General features: G+C 40.9%; 2 protein-coding genes across 3 annotated transcripts in view; one reads left to right on the top strand and one right to left on the bottom strand.

Annotated features, from left to right (window-relative positions):
• The window catches only part of LOC123043053 (uncharacterized), a 15,456-nt gene extending 12,103 nt beyond the window's left edge, over positions 1–3,353 (top strand). Inside the window, exons 16-18 of one of the 2 annotated variants that reach the window (XR_006418988.1) lie at positions 1,432–1,477; positions 2,119–3,007; positions 3,110–3,353. Coding sequence is in view for 1 of the 2 variants with exons in the window: in XM_044465401.1 (XP_044321336.1) it covers positions 1,432–1,477; positions 2,119–2,841 (769 nt within the window). In the remaining variant the exon portion in view is untranslated. The other variant, XM_044465401.1, reaches the window with a different exon arrangement.
• Positions 3,354–7,058: 3,705 nt separating this feature from the next.
• LOC123039852 (tau-cadinol synthase) lies at positions 7,059–19,758 on the bottom strand. The gene is made up of 7 exons (XM_044462853.1): positions 19,584–19,758; positions 15,851–16,109; positions 14,388–14,760; positions 14,027–14,245; positions 8,093–8,228; positions 7,726–7,974; positions 7,059–7,628 (listed from the first exon to the last, which is right to left on the bottom strand). Exons 1-7 carry the CDS (start codon positions 19,680–19,682, stop codon positions 7,338–7,340), a joined length of 1,626 nt encoding a protein of 541 aa, XP_044318788.1. The 5' UTR covers positions 19,683–19,758; the 3' UTR covers positions 7,059–7,337.
• Positions 19,759–20,197: the final 439 nt, after the last annotated feature.

The following is a 20,197-nucleotide window of genomic DNA, read 5'->3' as shown; positions in this document are numbered from 1 at the left end:
AGGGGTGATGGGCTATCGTCCGACATATGGAGGACCCCTTTGGACAAGTTTTTTTGGGCCAAAAGCGAACAATGCCGGACAAACAACAAATGGGGTGTTTTAGGGACGCCCCTTGGAGGAACCTAACATCTAGTTGGCTGTCCTTGTAATTGCTTATGTTTAGTGAACATATGCAAGTAAATTTTTTGGTTTGTTTTCATTTTGCTTCTCCCGGTTGATCGACTCGACTCTTTTCCCTGCCCCCCGGCCTCTCACTTCGTTTCGTTCTCAAAAGCTCATCCCGTTGTATTGCAAACGTAGGAACAAAGTTACTTACATGCCCAAACGGGCAGGTACAGAACAAGAAGCAGGCAAGGAAAAAAAGGGGGGATCACTGGACATCCGCCGGCCCGGATCCGCGACCCTCCTCGATGATGGCCCTAAGAAGGGTGTGGTGGTCTGGATGCAAGTTGTCATTTCATGTGTTTCGGTTCTTCTAGAGCATCTAGGATGGAGGAGCACTGACACTCGCAAGGCATTTGGGCTGCTCTTTCTGCGTCCTTTGCTTAGCAGATGAGGGCTTCGTCGGGGATGGGACCGCAGAAGTGGGCATGGGTCCAGGAGAGGACTTTAAGTGACATCCTGGCTTAATGGGTCCAGGAGATAGACTAGTCATAAAAACAAGGCGCACCTTCTTTTCTGGGAGCCTATCCGAAAGGAACCTCGAAGTTAGGTGTGCTTGGCTTGGAGCAATTTGAGGATAGGTGACCAACCTGTAATTTGACCCTTGGTGCGCACGAGTGAGGACAAAGTGCGCAGGAAACGTCCCATCAACCTGCGGTGTAGGTTACCTTGAAACATAAGCGATGTGCAGCAAACAAAGTTCGTCGAGGAACTCAATCTTGGCAGCTTCCTCTGATGGCCGTAGACCACGGTCAGCTACCATTGCCCAGCCGGGGAGGAAACCTGGGCTGAGACGGCGTTATTGGTAAGCGTCACATTGGTCAGGGAGACACAACGACTCTTCCAACCTAGGAGAATCCCACCCGAAGTACCAATTGCTGGGAGACGAGTGTAACCATCAAACTCTGATCCCACTGTTTCAAGAACGAGTTAGGGAGTTAAAGTTTTGACTTTGGTTTCTTGCAAGCATACAACTGAGGCATTGGAAGAGATGACAGTAGAGCGAACAGCCATGCACTGGTCTCTGTCGTTAAGACCTCGCAGGTTGTTTTTCTAGTTGATATGAGTGAGGTCTTGATTTACAGCTACGTGTAGTTGCAGGTTTTCGGTACTGTGTTACCCGTGACCCTATTAGTCTATCACTAAGCCTTGCCGGTGGATAATGGCCATAAAAAAATCTCCATTGCCAATACCTTCGGTTTTTGTCCTTTTTGGAGCTTCAGTTGTACAAATTTTCATTACCTTGTTCTGTACTTTTTATTGTTGCAGATTCAGGGACTCGATGTTGAAATTGACCCGGCATAATGATAAACAGGTAATGTACTAGAGATGATGGATGCTTTTTAACTTGTACTTTGGACATGCATCTGCATGCTGTTTATTTGTTAGAATGTTTAGCTGATCCATGGACTAATGCATGGAAAGATACGCCATTTTCTGATTCTGATGTAACTTTATAAATGTAACGAATGAATTAAATAATCGAGGAAGAACGAAAATCTTACATAAAAGTGTACATGGATGTGACCATACTTGTGACGTGCACAGCTTATCCCACAAACCTTTGCTTATTTTCATGTTCATAAAACTTGGTTCAACTCCCCCATTCTTGTCCTGGCTACACCAGATAGGTCTGCTAGTTAAGTGAGCTACAGTTTCCCCTATTAAAAAAATACTGTTACGAGCAGATGCTTTTCATGAAATTGACATGCCTGTTAGGTTTACCAGTCATGGTACCCTAGGAAAGTTTTTGCTGCTGGCTAAGTAGCTATTTGTCAGTTCACATTATTTATTATTTTGTCTTTCCCAGCCCTGTTCACATTCTTGTTAGGTTTTGCAGTAAGAAACAAGGAATTTAAAATTTGTTACTCTCTGCAAGCATAGGTTAGGTAGTTCATGAATAGCTATGGTCTTGTCCAGTTTTCCCAATATCTGATTTAATATTAATGTTAACAGGTTCAAACTATCGCTCGGCAATTCTGTGAGAAGTGGATCCATCCTTATATGGATGGACCTGTTTCAACTTCAAAATGGTATACAGAATCCCACTATAGAAGAAAGCGCAAGAGCCGTTGGGATTATCAACCAGAATCCCACTATAAAATGGTTGGATCACAAGTTCGGAAAGTCTATGGAGAATTGGGTCTTCAGTCTGGCTTGACCAGAAATAAGTCGCAGCCTGTGACGGGAAGCAGCTCAACAGGCACAGACGATGATGTGCCTCCTGGGTTTGAGCCTCAGCAGGGTCGTTATGTAGCTCCAGGATTCTGCCTCCCTAACTCAAATATTTCATATGGGATTCCCATCGCTCGTGTTGAGCACCTGGGAACCCCAGAAGTTGAAGGAGGTGGCAACTGTGGCCAGAAATGGAAAGTCGCACCTGGTGTGCCTTTTATCCCTTTCCCACAGTTGCAACGAGGGAGTCCTTGTCCTTCTACTTCAACTCAGATGCCCCGTCACGACGCCATGAGGCAGAATAACAGTTCAGGATATCGAGGGAGAGGTTTTGACAGGGGTGGAAGGGTGCAAAGGAATGGGAGGAATGGGGCAAGATCGAGATATCCGTATGATCATCATCAAGGAAGAAGATTCCCAAGCAATCATCATAGATCTGAAAGATGGCAGCCCTGGCCCCAGGAGCAGCATGACGGTGGTTCGGGATCTAGGGGTAGACAATGAATGACCCAGCCCCCGGCATCGAACCTCAATTAGTTGTGTATACATGGTAATTCCTTGCTGTTCGTCTCATCAGAAGTGTACACAAGCAAACTGTGTTAGCTTCTCATTCTATGTAACAGAAGTTTTCTACTGATTTCAACAGTAGCAGAACATGTGCTACAGATAGGTAATTGCCATTGCAGTTTTGTTACTAACTAATTAATTCGCTCCCCAATGTGTAATCTCAATAGGGATAATAATAATTGATTTGATTCAAATCTTGTTACAGGCCAAAATTGCTAATTCATTCGTTGTCAGCTTCTTGATGTTCAGTGTGATTTTCACTTTGGTGGGCGGCAATCATTTGGAGGAAGAAGACTAGTACGGTTTTCGCTGTAATTTTAATTTTTTTACTGGCCGTTCTGCCTCCAATTGTCTTTCCGTTGTACTGGCTGTTTTACTGGATAATGATTATCAGATCTAAGATGCCCTTTGGGTGTCTTTCTTGAAAAAAAAGGCTTAGTGATGTCCAAGTTGCTGGCTTGCTCTATTTTCCATTTGTTTTGTTTTGTTGTGTGCTTGCAGCTTTTGTTTGCCGGAGTGATGCGTGTTTTGATATTCTATGAGAATGTTTTGGCTTAGTATATTCTACAAGATGAAAATTTCTTGAAATGTGAACAAATTTTAAAATAGATGAACATTTTATAAGACATGAGCAATTTTTAGTTTGGCATGAAAATTTTAAAATGACAAACACTTTCTAAATTACAAAAACACCCGAAAATACAGTGATTTAAAAAAAACGCTATATGAATTATTCTTTAATAGGTGAACACATTTTAAATTTACATGAATGTTTTTTAAATAGTGAACACTTTTGAAATTTGCATAAATAGTTATATACAAATGTTTATATGTTTAAAATCAAATATTGTGTATAGATATAAATGCGATATATTTTTTATTAAAAAAAACCCGAAGTCAAGCGCCACAGAAGAAATTAGGAGAAAACGAAAACCAGCGCGAAAAAACTGCAGAAAAACCCGTGCTAAACCATCCACAGTATCGGGCCAGCCAAGCATTGTCAAGACCAAGCGCGATATATTACAGGCCCAGGTAGAAGGGATTATCCTCTTTTCCCGATGGGCAGGCCCATGCAACAGGAACCAGTGTGTGGTTCTTAGGTTTTGGGAACATTCTAGAAGATTCCTTCGTCCAGTTTTTACTCTTTTCGTTTTTATCTACCGTTTGTCCTTTTGTTTGTTTCTTTTATTTTATCCTGCAATTTTTCTTTATTTTCCATTTTTCTATTTTAATTCAACAGCATTCTTAAGCACATGAATATTTTTTAAATTTTACGATTTTTTTGAATTTGTATGTCATGTAATTTCTTTTACATTTGTGAACATTTTTTAAATCCTTAAACATTCGTTAAATACGTGAACATTTCTTTAAATCGGAGAATATTAGTTTGAAGTCACGAACAGTGATCATTTCTCAAATTAGTGCAGATTATCTAAATCCGTGAAGATATTTTCAAATCCATGGACATTTTAAAAATTCACAGTTACTTTATAGATTCATGAACATTATTTAAATTTGCAAAGATGTTTCCAAATTCAGGAATATTTTGAAATTGCAAATATTGTTAATTCTACATGGATTTTTCAGATTTCATGAATATGTTTATTGCAAAAATATTATGTATTTTATGGTAAATTAATAAAAAAACTAATTGTCAATTTTTTTTTCCGTGACAACAGAGCAGGAACGACAAAAGGCGACCTAAGAAAACTAGGTGAAGATCTGCATAAATTAATTGATGAACCAGGGCATAGAACATCCCCATTTCACTCCTTCAACACAACCTGGTGATGCGGAAACTAATTCATGAACCAAACTGAATTAACTGAGGATCATCATTACCAGATTAATTGACTAGTCCAATCTAGAAGAAAAATCATTTGATGAACTGAATTTACTGAGCTCGTTTACCTACAAACCAGAGTCACTGAATGTCCGAATCACTACGGAGGAGGTCAAATGAGTTAATCTACTTATCCACTTATTAGAGACAGCGGAGCCCCCCCCCCCCCCCCACACACACACACACCACACACACACACACACACACACACACACACACACACACAAATTTAGCGATCAGAACACATTGTTCAATAAGAACCAGAACATGGCTTTGCCAAATCACACATAGTAGTAACTAGAAGGTTGATCGCGTTTCATGATAACACACAAGTATAGTGGATCACGACAGTCTTCAAGGATAGTATTTCACCCAAATTTATTGATTCGACATAAGCGAGCCAAAAAATATTTATGAGTATTCGCAGTTGAGTTGTCAATTCGACCACACCTGGAGAATTAAATATCTGCGACAAAGTGTTTAGTAACACAGTAGTATGATAGTTTGATAGCAATAGTAACAGTAGCAACAACAACAAAACAATAATAATAGCAGTTTTGTAGTGATTGTAGCAGCAACAACAACGAAAGTAACTTAGCAAAGATCTATGTGAGAGGCAAAAACAATAATAATAATTCAAATCTTGTTACAGGCCAAAATTGATAATTCATTCGTTGTCAACTTCTTGATGTTCAGTGTGAGCGGCAATCAATCGGAGGAGAGGACTAGTACGATTTCCATTGTAATTTTTTTTACTGGTCATTCTGCCTCCAATTGTCTTCCCATTGTATTGGCTGTTCTCCTGGATAATAATTATCAGTTCTAAGATGCCCTATGGGTGTCTTTCTTGAAGAAAAAAAAAACTTCTTGATGTACATGTTACCTGTGTTATTTTCTGTTTTGTTGTGTGCCTGCAGCTTTTGTTTGCAGGAAAGTGATGCGTGCTTTTGATATTCTATAAGAATGTTCTGGCTTAGTATTCCGTTTCTCATCTTCTATTCCAAAATAATTTCGTTGTTAGCTGTGCGTGGGGCCAACTGCAATAGAATCTGGACTTGTGCAAATATAGAAAAGAAAACTATCAGAATCATAGGATCTGACATGGATGGCTGAGATGAGCATGGAGCCATCCCAGGCCAATGTACATATCAGGAAACGCCCCCTGAAATACTGTTGAAGTAAATCTCAAGTTTCTCATTTTAATTGTTTTGTCCTTGGTAAATAAGAGTTCTAAAATCTTGACAACATTGATGCCCTCTTTGCACACATATATGCATGTGTTTTGAAGTACTTGGCTTCTTTTATATCACCAATTATGCAAGAAAACTGTACATTATGAGAAAATTTTGAGTACATGAGAACATTAGGCCATCCTGTTCAAGTACATGGCAAAATTTGGGTACATGTCAAAGTGGACAATCCCAGCAACAACTATTTGAGTACATTCAAAATGAACCATCCGAGCCACACATATTCAAGTACCCGTCCGTCCTAAAATAAGTTACTCAACTTTGTACAGTACAAAGTGCCGGAGGGAGTACATATCAAACTAGACCGAGGAAGACTAGTATAGGATCTGGCCCTTAGTGAGATCGTAGGATCAACTCCAAAATTTCATATTTAGGCAATTCAAAAAATTCTGATTTTTCTAGACAACATGCCTGCAGGGTATGTCTACAACTCCAAAACAAATCAGCTCAAAACTCGATCTACAATTAGAGATTCAACAAAGACAAATTCGAATATGAATAGTGTCAGCTTTGGGTGAATAGTATTTGCCACTATTCACATCCAATTTTTTCTTTTTTGGTTCTTTAAGTGTAGTTTGAATTAGGAGCTGAAACTTTTTGAGGTTGTACATCAAACATGGACATGTGTCTGCAAATATTTTCATAATGTTTGAACATGTTTTGTGTCTTCAAAAAGATTGATGTCACTTAAAGGCCAGATCCTATACTAGTCTCCCCCACCATCACATGTACAAATATGCTAGTACTAGTACTATGTCGAACTGGGGGCATCCCATGCACAACACGAGACATATATAAATACCAAGTTATATGGAACATGACATGATCATTTCTAGACTTCTAGTGCATGACCGGCAAGACTGAGTATGAAGGACTGAAATGATCACCACACAAAAGTTTTAGTCTTTGCCTCTAGCTCTATTGGTGTGCTTCTAGCTCATCAAGCTTCATGTGCACGGAAAGATCACACCGGACAAATACAATTCAGTTTGAGCACAAGACCATGTAAGTGTCATATGTTTGTACTTCAAATATTTACTCATGAGCGAATCAAATGAACATGCACCAACAACACATTATTCATACAAGTAATTTACCAGAAAGATTCAGTTTATTTCAGCCATTCAATATCCTGAAATATGCATATGGAAGATATCACAACAATTCATACAAGTACATACATGTGTACTTATTTGGAATTTGGAAGTACAAGCCAAGTTACAAATTTCAAGAACATAAATACGAGGTGTGCTTATTTGCAAACTGAAAATACATAGAAATTAGGGTCATATCCATAAATTTAATGTGTCCGAGAGATCCCATGTGTGCATGTTGACCAACTAGAGGGGGATAGGGTGTACGAACTGCTGCTGGATCCTGTCTTTGTTGCCACGACTGAATGTGTAGCGGTCACATTTGTTACGGAACAACAAGGTCATGCTCTTGGTGAAGTTCGCAGCTCGGTTCACAAGCGGGAGCAGCGCACCACGGTCAAATCGTGCCTGATTGGTAGTTTTCCATGCATCTTCGACCAGATTATCCAACACGTCCATAGCTACCTCATCCGTGCAATGATGCTGGTTGATGTAGCTTTCGATGGAGCTAGCCACATCAAATTTGTTCTTCCCATGCTGTGAACAAGGACAAAAACAACTAGTTACTCCATCTGTTTTATCATACAAATTAAAGAACATTTGAATATAATCAAGCCATATACTATTACTATACCTTAAACGAAGCCAAGTCATCCATGAAACGTGCCACCTCAGCACAAGCCCTTACAGCATCGGTACAACCGATGGCCCACTCGAATGCTTCCTTTGATGCTTCGTCACCCATACCCACAAGTGAACCGACAAATAGTGTCGGAGTACCAGCGGAGATGATCGAGCATTTGACGTGATCTTCAAAACTTGGTATGTGACTGCTATGAAACCATTCAGATTCCTGTTGATAGTGCTTGCACAAATTTTGGAACTGCATGCAGCATGCGTACATACATATGAGCAGGAGAAATTTTAGGTTATATTATATATTAAGAGAATTAATTAATATGATTCTGAAAAATTGCTGTAGAAATGACAGATACACGTACCGCTTTGGTACTGTAAGCAACACGGTACTTGTGATCTGGCTTCACTTCATCCTCAAACTCTTTGAAAGTATTCATCAACCTTACAAAGTACCTTTTCAAGTACTCTGGTAAAAGAGGAATAGCACTCTCATCCCATCTACATATATGCCAGTTAGCTTAATTAGCTTCGGCCACATGGATGATACATATTACCCCCGTCCCAAATTAATTGTTTTAGATTTGTCTAGATACGGATGTACATAATGCTATGACAATTAATTCGGGACGAAGGGAGTATATAACTTATTATGAGATGATTACTATTACAAAAACTACTTTGGTCCACTGCAGGGGAGTCATCTCACAAAGGATGGACTACCCCAAGGAAGTGTGAGATGATGCGTTTCAAATGGAGCACAGCCAAATACCCGTCACCACATGGGTTTTCAATTTCTTTAAGATATCACATTTGTGATGTCATCCTTGGGATAGCTGACTTATGAAGTAGCTCTCCCAACCCCTTCGCAACAAGCAAAGATTTGAGCGATCGACGGAGTTGCTTGAATGTCCACGATGAAATTTGGCCAATCTTGCGTGCGAGAATATATATAGTACAAGCTGAAAGTACGGTGAGTAGGTGATGCATATACCCCACTGAAGGACTTCAACAAATTGGCAAGAAGTCACATGATGTGCCCAGGTTCAGACACCCCAGCCAAGATGGGTAAAGAGTCCTACATCCTACCTTGTAATCTTTATACTACAATCCTTGGTGGAAGCTAATGTAGATGATATCTAAACTACCTGCGATGGTGCTCCTCAAAATTGATATTGCATGCAACTTGAGTGGTATGAGTTGCGTGCGTTTCACAATGGCCTCCATGTCCTTACATATGAACCTTGTCTTGGACGTTAAGACTTGATCTTCTTTGAGTTCGGCTTGTAGGCGACACATGCCTAAGGAAAGAGATCCCTAACTTAGAATGAACTGTGGATTCCACGTGGTGCCTTCTTTATACGATAAAGAGTCCTTGCCTTGTGCAATATGCTACAGGTGTTTAACAAGATCACCTTGTATTCATGTATAAATAAATCATTATATGATACACATAATATGGTATTTATAACTATTTAGTATTTATAGAGAATATATGATATTGAGGATCCCTTGTAACATCCGGAATGGAAGAATGCCATGAATGTCGAGTGGCCCTACTGAAAACGGAGAGATCAATGCCTTGTCAACTCCCCCTTAGTGTATTAACATCATCGACACAAACTGGGTATTAAGATTGTGTGTGATCATATATGTTATCTCATCCCATCTTTGCAACATTGAAGAGTACATATGCAAGGCAAATGGCCATGTAAATTGACTCAAACCTCATCTTATTGTGAATGGGTTCAAAAAAATGTTATGTGTGAATGACGAGGACACCTTCAGTCCACTCATGAAGCCAGAAGTTGTTCGATTGGTTCTTTTTCTTTCTATGTCCTGATGCTAGTGACTTGAATAATTGGATGTTCTAGTGCATTGATTCATGGAGTTCTGGAAGCAAATTTCTATGTTGTCAACCTGCTAGCTTGGAGGATTCTCCACATTGATCTATGGAATCAAGTAATGCCCCGCATCCATGGTATTTCTATAATTTACAACCTAGAAGAACTTAGTTCATCCAGTCAAAGGTGAACTCATATCTGATTATGTTTAACTAATATGTGTGCATCATATTCATGTTTATCTATTATAAGTGGTTCTCCTGAGCGGGCTATCTGCATTTTTCTTCATGGACTTCAATCTTCAATTGCTATCAAGTATTTTGCGGAGCTCCAAATCTTCATAGGTGAAGTAGTGGTGCTATTGTTCTCACTTCGCAACAATATATCCATTATTATCCCCAATGTCATACCAACACATGCCATTGAAGGAGAGAGCTATATGCATCGACCTGGCTAGCAAGCGGACTCCAACTAGATGGTCTAAGTACAACATGGACAGTCAAATCCTAACCGGGTTTTACCCGTACACTAATTCCTAATTCCTAAACGAGCTTGTACTACTCATACATGATCAGGGCATCATACATGGAAACTTTCCAAGCTACACGGCAACCTACCGAACTAACACCAGCGACCACTCCACATTTATAAACTAATCATATAACTATCATAGGATGTGAGGAATCATATCTCTAATGATATTTGAAACTATCACAACCTTGTAGGGGACCTTAAGTATGTTGCTCTAACTCGACCAGATTTCTATTTTCCTATCAACCAAGTTGGTCAATTTCCGCTTTGTCCTAGACTCCCACGACACAACAGTTAAAAATGTACTTGAAACTTGCAGCAAGCACCAAGCTAGACAAGCCAAAGTACTACGTACACCACTGATGACAATTTTGGATGATGATTGGATCATATGTAGTGACGATCGATAGTCGACCAATCATTTGGATGTGTTTTGTTCATCCAATCCCATGTCTTGGATTCATCGAAGGAAGCAACAATATACTGGAATTTGCATTTGGCGGGCACGGGCCAACATGAGGAGGGAAGTGAAGAATCTAGCGGTAGGTTAGTATGATAGGTATGCTAGCTACATAGATAGATTGGAAAGATTGTTCATGAATCCCTACATGATTGAAGTAGGTACCCTAGCTTCTGATTTGTGCTTCCCTTTATTCTGAGACTTCAGGGAACAACAGAGGGGGGGGGGGGGGGGGATGCAAGAGGTGCTAAATTATGACTTTGTGGACGACATTGATTTTCTTGAGGCCTTCTTATCATTGTCTACTTCTTTTTTTAATGAACTTTCATTCCTAAGAACACACACCTATAGGGAGGCATGGCTGTAATCATTTAGTTCAATAATAAGAGAGATTGATGAAAAATCATGCTAGTCAAACAAACACATGTAATGAATGATTGTGTGATGCAACGTTCATTTGTGTAACACAATTGTTCTAGATCAAATCATCAAATATGTGCACTTTATTATGAATGATGATTGAATTTTTAAAAAAATCATAAACTAATAATCCAAGGGAAAAACCACGGGGTAAAGCTTAGTTATTGTCTTCCTGGCCAACTTTCGACAAGTGACTCTTGGTTGCGGGGCCTGTTGGAAATATGCCCTAGAGTCAATAATAAAATGGTTATTATTGTATTTCCTTGATCATGCTAATTGTCTATTGTTCATGCTATAATTGTATTAACTGAAAACCGTAATACATGTGTGAATACATATACCACAACATGTCCCTAGTGAGCCTCTAGTTGACTAGCTCGTTGATCAATAGATGGTTATGGTTTCCTGACCATGGACATTGGATGTCATTGATAACGGGATCACATCATTAGGAGAATGATGTGATGGACAAGACCCAATCCTAAGCATAGCACAAGATCGTGTAGTTCGTTTGCTAAGAGCTTTTCTAATGTCAAGTATCATTTCCTTAGACCATGAGATTGTGCAATTCCCGGATACCGTAGGAATGCTTTGGGTGTACCAAACGTCACAACGTAACTGGGTGGCTATAAAGGTGCACTACAGGTATCTCCGAAAGTGTCTGTTGGATTGGCACGAATCGAGACTGGGATTTGTCACTCCGTATGACGGAGAGGTATCTCTGGGCCCACTCTGTAATGCATCATCATAATGAGCTCAATGTGACTAAGTAGTTAGTCACGGGATCATGCATTACGGAGCGAGTAAAATGACTTGCCGGTAACGAGATTGAACGAGGTATTGGGATACCAACGATCGAATCTCGGGCAAGTAACATAGCGATTGACAAAGGGAATTGTATACGGGATTGATTGAATCCCCGACATCGTGGTTCATCCGATGAGATCATCGTGGAACATGTGGGAGTCAACATGGGTAATCAGATCCCGCTGTTGGTTATTGGCTGGAGAACTGTCTCGGTCATGTCTACATGGTTCCCGAACCCGTAGGGTCTACACACTTAAGGTTCGGTGACGCTAGAGTTGTTATGGGAAATAGTATGTGGTTACCGAAGGTTGTTCGGAGTCCTGGATGAGATCCCAGACATGACGAGGAACTCCGGAATGGTCCGGAGGTGAAGATCGATATATTGGACGAAGGGTATTGGAGTCCGGAATTGTTCTGGGAGTACCGGGTGACGACCAGCGTGACTGAAAGGTGTTTCGGAGGTCCCGACAAGCATTGGGGGGCCTTATGGGCCAAGGGGAGTGGGCACACCAGCCCACTAAGGGGCTGTGCACCCCTCCCAACCCCTCTCACGTAACCTGGAGAGGTGGGGGCGCCTCCCCTAGGGCAGCCGCCCCTCCCGGCTTGGGGGGCAAGTTTCCTAGGGGTGGGGGCGCCCAAACCCATCTAGGGTTTCCCCTGTGGCCGCCACCCATCCCCTAGGGAACCCTAGGGCACCTCCTCCACCCCGTTCCCCCTATATATAGTGAGGCAGAGAGAGGGCAACCGCACCCTTCCCCTGGCGCAGCCCTCTCCCTCCTCCAACACCTCCTCCTCCTCTGTAGTGCTTGGCGAAGCCCTACTGGAGAACCACGAGCTCCACCACCACCACGCCGTCGTGCTGTAGGAGTTCTCCCTCAACTTCTCCTCTCCCCTTGCTGGATCAAGAAGGAGGAGACATCCCCGGGTTGTACGTGTGTTGAACACGGAGGCGCCGTCCGTTCGGCGCTAGATCGGGTCTTCGGCGATTTGAATCGCCGCGAGTACGACTCCATCATCCGTGTTCTTCTAACACTTCCTCTTAGCGATCTTCAAAGGTATGAAGATGCTCATCCTCTCCCTCTCTTGTTGCTAGAATCTCCATAGATTGATCTTGGTGATGCGTAGAAAATTTTGAATTTCTGCTACGTTCCCCAACAGGGCCAAGGGGGGCCTACTATCTACTTAAACGGCCGGCAAAGAGGGAGGAGCCAGGAAGCGGACATTTAGTAAGGAAGGGACAAAAAACATTTAGTCGATAAACATGAGTGCTTTCGATCGGCTTGTACCATTGATTGATTGGCACAATATGCATGTTACTAGTAAAGCTCACCACCAAAGGCCCCTCCCCCCCATGCAGTGATTGTTAGTGTTACCTAGTCTCCATCAATGGGCACCCCAGCAGTCAACAGTCACTGATGCACCCCTATCAACATAGTGGTTTAAGTGCCCATCAGTAGTTAGTTTATAGTTTATGTGGAGTAGTAGCGGTAGGGTTGTCTTGTCTATTCGGTGCCCATCATGCCCCTCTACATGGAGGTACCTTGATACCATTAAGGTAGTCATATGGTGCCACAACTTTTTAACATAATTAACTTATCATAAGGACAAGATGAATTTTCATTAGGACTTTCACCAGAATGGGTAGCCTAGAACTCTAGATATGTCTCTGCAATGAACAGATAGCTCTGAAAAAGAATATCAAAGTACCATTGAAAGATTAATTTCTTTTCTATGTAATAATTGAGAAAAGGAATCATTCTTACCAAGGATAAACTAATAAAGGACATAAGAATGATATTACAAATTGTTAGTTTTATCGTGGGATGAGACTATTAAATTTGCTTAATGGTTGCAGCTATATTTTGTATAGTGCATCGTCTAGATTGCATCTAATCCGTACGTTCAAATTTATGTGGTTTATGATCAATAAAACTTAGCTTTACCCCTAAAACAAAAAATCTCCATTGCATGTTTTGTTCTTATGCATACATTGTCTCAATACTTGGTCTATGGCGAACAACTGGTGGCCACATGATGTGTGTAGCTGGAGCAGGTGGCACAAGTGTCCCACGTCATGGATGGTGTCTTATCTATGCACCGTGACCCATCTGCCTTACCCACTCTGTGTTCCTTTTATATCCAACATGCATGTTTTATCAATTTGATGTGTTGATGAGATTAATATAAGATTTTGTTAAAATCAGGAGAGGGTTATCACCCAAGAGAGCATTGCCTACCTTTGTATTGCTTCATTGAGCTTTCGGCCCTCTTCTAATGTAGCATGCATATCGAAAGTGTCATCTAATAGGGTTGCCAGAACAAGTAACTTGGCAAGGATTATTCTTGCATCTCCATAATGTCGTTCATAGTACTCCGTATAGGACCAGAAATAGCATTCAACAATACGATGCCGAGAGTAGGTTAGTCTCACTTCTTCATATAGATCACTTCCCCACCTAAAATCAACATTGATAAGATATAGTTAACTTATATTTCAATATATCCCAATATGATCAATCAAGATCAGAGTTAGAATCTAGATATAACTAAGCCCATGTACAACAAGCCATGATAGAGAGTTATATGTCCAACACGTACCGGCAGAAAGCCTTAAGTTCCTCTTGGTGAAGCCGCTGCAGAAGATTAAAGTCGAGCTTTGCAAGTTCCAATATAGACGGGTTGTATGCTTTCTCTTGTTGGTACTCTGCAATGTAATATGGCGCATCAAGCCTCTTCAAAGTCCTTGGTAGTGGTATCTCAAGGTTCCGTTTGACTTGTTCAGAAAAAGGGTAATTAATGCTGCCCCTCATGGATTCGAGATGATGGCGTGCGAAAACGATGGCTTCATCGAGTTCCGATTCACCAGGGATCGATAGGTAAGCTGCGTTGTATAAACTCAATAATCCCATTGGTTCACTAATTATATCCCTGTTCAATCTCCCATCTTTGCCCTTGAACTTACTGAATACATCTGCATATATAAGACATAACGACATGGGTTGGGGTGTACTTATTAACTTATTTACAAAGTAGGTTAGTTTGGGAAAAGCACATAAATAAATTAATTCATTACCTGTGGCCCATTTTTTTAATGTACATACATTTATTTCTACATTACACGCAGGTGCAGAATATAATTAATCCGTGCTCGACAGCAAAAATATAATATTAGTAGTCAAGTAGTTAGCCAGGGAGAAATATGATACTTAATTAATCATATAAAAGGACTAGTAATGCTTTGTATTTTCTGAAGACAATGCCAAATTGCTAGTCATGATATTGTCTTACGAACTTGATCAAGCACATCTTTAAGGCAGTGCCGTTATCTTATCTTGTACTACCATGTAATTTTTTGATATCTTAAACCATACGGACTTTTCTTCCATTCTATATCTGCCGGAGCCAGAACTGGCTCAACAAGAAAAGGTACAATGCGGGGAAGACATATTCCTATGGGAGGACTCCACCAGCACATCGACCTGAGCTCAGTTTGTGGTCACAAAACTGTGATATTCTGCTACCCCCTCCGTCCCAAATTTTTTGTCTTAGATTTGTCTGAATACGGATGTATCAAGTAACGTCTTAGTATTAGATACATCCATATCTAGACGAATCTAAGACAAGAATTTTGAACGGAGGGAGTACTAAACATGTACATCACAATTACTACAAGTATCATTCACGAGTTGAGTCTCTACCCCACCCATCACGTGGCCTTTTCAAGTTGAAGAGCCTATCTTTTTACGATTGATTTCTTGCCTATGCATTAGTGGTAACTAGTTGGATTCTTTTGCTACCTAGCAAATCATGTGCGCCTTTTTTACCTTGCGAAGTCTATGTTTTTATCATTGATTCCTTGCTCATGCATTAGTCATAACTAGCTATAATATTACTAAATTTTTACCACAAGATGGGAGGAGCGCTGGTCAGGCTAGCTTGTGCTGTCTAGCAGGAGCATAGAATTAGTATTATGCGCTCGGGCTCACTTCAATGCAATCATGTATAAGGAATATGTACTCCCACTCCTCGATATACCACATGCATGAATTGTTAACGGGTACCTGGAGACACCCAAAGGCCACGCTCTCGAAGCAAGCGGAAGCGAAGAGCAACATCATATAGGCTACAACTGTCGAATTCCTTCTTGTGGATTTCATTCATCGTTGTGTTGATCTGATCTTCAAACAGGTGATCAATTCCGAGACGTTGGAGTGTGTCGATCAAGTTCATTTTTTGCACAACACTGGTAAATGTCTGAAACAACATCTGTACGTCCTCCTGAAGTTTTTGAGCCTTCGCCCTCAAGCAATCTTCGGATGTCTGCATTCATATATGCATGCATAGATGAGTTAAGATTAACCGAAGCCAAAAGGGATACGATATGTACACAAAGAAAAATGGAAGTGAACATTACTAATCATTTTATTTCGAGCTTTATGATGCCTTTTCTGCAACATTTCCATTATATTTATAAATTTTTATATCTTTAGTTTCTGTGATCATTTGATAGAAAAACCAGTATGTATCTAGCTCCAATCACTAGACATCAGGGCATCAGTGAAGAAGGAATAGATCCAGCAAATTCTGGATATAAAGTATACGTAGATATTCTGGAGGAGTGATGCACACAAAAAGGTGGCCTCCATGCATGGCCCGTTATTGCCAAAGAGACATATCCGTTGTCAGCTTGGCCTTGTTTGTGCCGGCCGTCTCGTGCAGGGCCCGCCAACATCACCTCCGATGATGGGAGGAGTAGAGTAGAACTCTTAGTTGTTTTTAGGTACGGTCCTTTAGACCAACTCTAAAGTTGGTGATTGGACAATCGGACACAGAATTAATACTAGTACATATCATAGGAAAACACTTTCTATCATCATACGTCTGATACAAGAAAAACGTCAGACCAATTGCGCACCCTTCTTTCAAGTTTCAACCCACTTCCGCGGAGCGAACAATCCCAGGTCACCGCCCAGATCAGATCCATTGCACCGCCTCACTCCTCGATGCGGCCACCATTCCACCTCGCCGACGCGCCATCCCAACTTCAAGAGGCCGCGCCCGTCATCACCAGCGGATGCGACAATTTGACTGCTCATCCAGGAACAGGAAGCAGGAGGATCATCGATGAGGAAGGCCGCACGATCACCATCACAAGGAAGCATGGATGCTGATCCGGGGTTTGTCCCAACAGACACCGTTCCGTCTCTCGGACACACGCCATTCGAAGGAAGCATGCACACCATTTGAAAGAAGCACGACCCTTGGCTAACAGTGCATCCATGCTACAGCGGCACTCAGTTCATGTCGCTCCTCTCCGATCCTCTGGTTGGCCTGGCAGCGAAGAAAGCACGGCCACCTTTATTGGAAGGAAGCACACGTACTACCATCTCAAGGAAGCATGGCCACCATCGGAATCGGAAGGAAGCACTGTCACCATTGGAAGAACTACTACTATCGGCAGGAAGCATGACTACCATAGGAAGGACACATGCCATCATTAGATCATTGGCCGATGGTGCATTGTGCCTAGATGCCTAGGTATAGGGCTTTGCTACACCTACGTAAACCTACGTGAAGGCTGACTTGGCATGGTTTAATTGGAATAAAAAAAGGCCCAGGCCCCATCCATGAAAATCAGGGGCGGGAGATAATTAGATTATAATCCCTCCTTTCCGGTTTATAAGGCTTATCTCAAAATTTTAGTTTTTCCATTTTATAAGGCTCAATTTGGTTGTTCCCCATCACATGTTTAGATTGCAAGGTGCATTAAATTATTGCATGCAAGTATTAAGAAAAAATTGACCAATGCATGTACTTTATGCATGCATGCATTGCAATTAATACATTGGTAAACATAATTTTTGGAGGAAAATAAGAGCATTAATTGGATGCTTTTGCAAACTACAAAAAGTATTCCACCACTCACCATCTACCTTGGTTGGTGAGATTTTTGAATTGAGCCCTAAAAACCGGAAAGGAGGGAGTAGGAAGTTAAGTAAGAGTACGTAACAATGTTACGTAGGTGTAGGATTATTGCTAGTTATACGATAGAAAATTCTGATTGTGTTGGATGCCTATTCTAATATAATTATCTGTTCAAACAAACACAACTGTTATAATGGTAATAAATAATTATATTTTGGAAACACATATTTCTTTTGTTGGAAGCAATATAGGGCATCAGATGATAATGAATGAAGCTTTATTAATTATTTTTTTATGAAGTGACTCAGATGGAATATGTTTCCACCAATGTGAAGAAGTGTTTATTGGGAGTGAAAAATGTTTCCACTACAAAAATAACTATGTGTCATTGGTCAAAAAAGAATGTTTGCATCGAGGACAACAGATGCTGCTGTTGCATAAGTCAACATAGAGTGTTTTCGTCTCGTGAGGAAATGTTTGCATCAGGGAGTACGTTGGAGATTTATTACTAGTGTCAAAAATGCTCTTATATTGTCGGACGGAGCTTGGGAGCAGAATCGAACAACCATTTGCGGGATTTAAACCATAGAATTTAGGGATCTATTTCCTAAAAGAATCAATGTATATTTGGTTCTCACAAGTAATACTTCCATCTCATGGGTGCATGAATCTGGTAACCTGGCGTGATTTAAGGAACCATGCAACAAGGAAGCAACCTCCAGCGAACAAGAATCGGCTGGAGAGAGAAATTAACCTGACGCTGGAGCGCATGGGATGTGGAAGCTCAATTAGTAGCTATAGCTAATCTCACGCAGGTCTAAACTAGCCGTCCTACTTCGGATCCAACGATCTACGACTAGTCTGAGGGGATGTAAATTATTAGTAGTCTGATGCATAGCGGTGCCTATATCATAACACACTCTGTGAAATATGACAAAAGATAGGACACATGTCCAATCATTCTGTCATTATCATGGAACATTTTTCTGCAGACTGATCAATAAGGAATCTGACTTGGAAATTGAAATAGTACAATAACACCTCACCCTCGTCACATGTTCATGATATCACTGTACTAGGTCAGCACCAGCGCCGTGGCATGTTCCCTCAACACGACCTCCTCCCATCACATGCCCTCCATGTTTTCTTTTGATAATTGGTGAGGTCCGCATGTTGGTGATGTGTCGTCCCAATAGGAAAACACATGGAGTAGCATAAGTTTTAATCCCCCCGCCCCCCTGTTTGTTAAAACTCTCCAAAGATATCTTATATCCAAAATTCTAGATTGCACGTACGCCACATACTATGTTATGGTAATGATAATATATAAATAAAGGTCTTTTTGTGTGGAATAATATATCAAAAGTTAGCTATATATACAAATTAGTTGATCCATGATACAAACAAATATAGTTGTGAAATTAAATTAATTCCTTCATCATATTTTTTTTAATTCCTTCTCAAACAAAAAAAAGTTGCAGTAGCCCTTTCCAAATGAGACACTAATCCTAGCCATCATAAAAGAAATGGCGGTCAGCCATGAGGCCGTGAACTGAGAGACTATAGCTAGCTAGGACGCTACTCATATAAATATCAAACATGCACGGATAAATTAAAAAAAAGGATGTAATTCATGTGGTATATATCAACAGACTTTCTCAAACGGACATACATCATACATGTGATATAAATGTTGAGTTGTGTCCAAATGCTTATGAAAATACATAGGCACTCGGTCACCATACTATAAGGGGTATGTATACCATAAGGTGTTATGTTATGACTATAAAATGTTGAGTTGGCCATGTTATAATACTATAAGGTGTATGGATATCACAAAGGACTTATTTTACAAAATATTGTCTTTACCTTGAGTGGTTGTGGCTCGTAATGTATGAAGAAGTCATCCCACACCGATGGCTCGAAGCTACAAACTCTCTCGGGAGTGGCCGTAACAGCAGATGCCATTTGGACTGTCCGCTCCTGTGTTGTGATAGAGTTGCTTTAGGTAGTGGTTGGAAGAATGATCTGGCCTTTATATACAATTATGACCTATGCTATGCTATGGACCCATAGCACACATGTTAATAACACGCTGTACATAGTCTGCCAAACCAAGAAATAATTGAATCCACGATTTGTTCTTCTTGTGCCAGAATGATAAAAAAATCGATAACTTTTTTCCTTTTAGCATGTCTCCTCCGAATGCGTTGTCAGAATTAGAAACGTGCTCTGCGGATCTGGTGGTAGTAGTAGTTTGGTTGTCTTCCCCGTAGTTAGGGTTACCGAGTCGTCGATGGTTTGGCCATAGACGCGGTCACGACAATGCTTGGTTTCCTGGTCAGGGCGACAAGGCGACAATAACATCCTATAGTCAAAATAATTTCCTGTCCATCTTATCTCGCTTCGACGGGCGTCTACTGCTGATGGAGGGAACATGGATCCGATAGCTTTAGTCTCTGGCGGATCTGTTCGGATCCAGC

Source organism: Triticum aestivum, chromosome 2B (genome assembly GCF_018294505.1).
Source record: "Triticum aestivum cultivar Chinese Spring chromosome 2B, IWGSC CS RefSeq v2.1, whole genome shotgun sequence".
Classification (NCBI taxonomy): domain Eukaryota; kingdom Viridiplantae; phylum Streptophyta; class Magnoliopsida; order Poales; family Poaceae; genus Triticum; species Triticum aestivum.
The sequence above is the reverse complement of the archived record's forward strand: the minus strand, read 5'-3'. Positions and strand labels throughout refer to the sequence as shown.

Bases quoted from the DNA above. Each gene is read 5' to 3' on its own strand.
- LOC123039852 (XM_044462853.1), bottom strand. From the start codon at position 19,682: ATGGCATCTGCTGTTACGGCCACTCCCGAGAGAGTTTGTAGCTTCGAG. The intron at 14,761-15,850 runs GTACCCGTTAAC...TTATATATGCAG, and splicing joins TGGCCTTTGGGTGTCTCCAG to ATGTATTCAGTAAGTTCAAG. The intron at 7,975-8,092 runs GTACGTGTATCT...TGCTGCATGCAG, and splicing joins TTGCTTACAGTACCAAAGCG to TTCCAAAATTTGTGCAAGCA.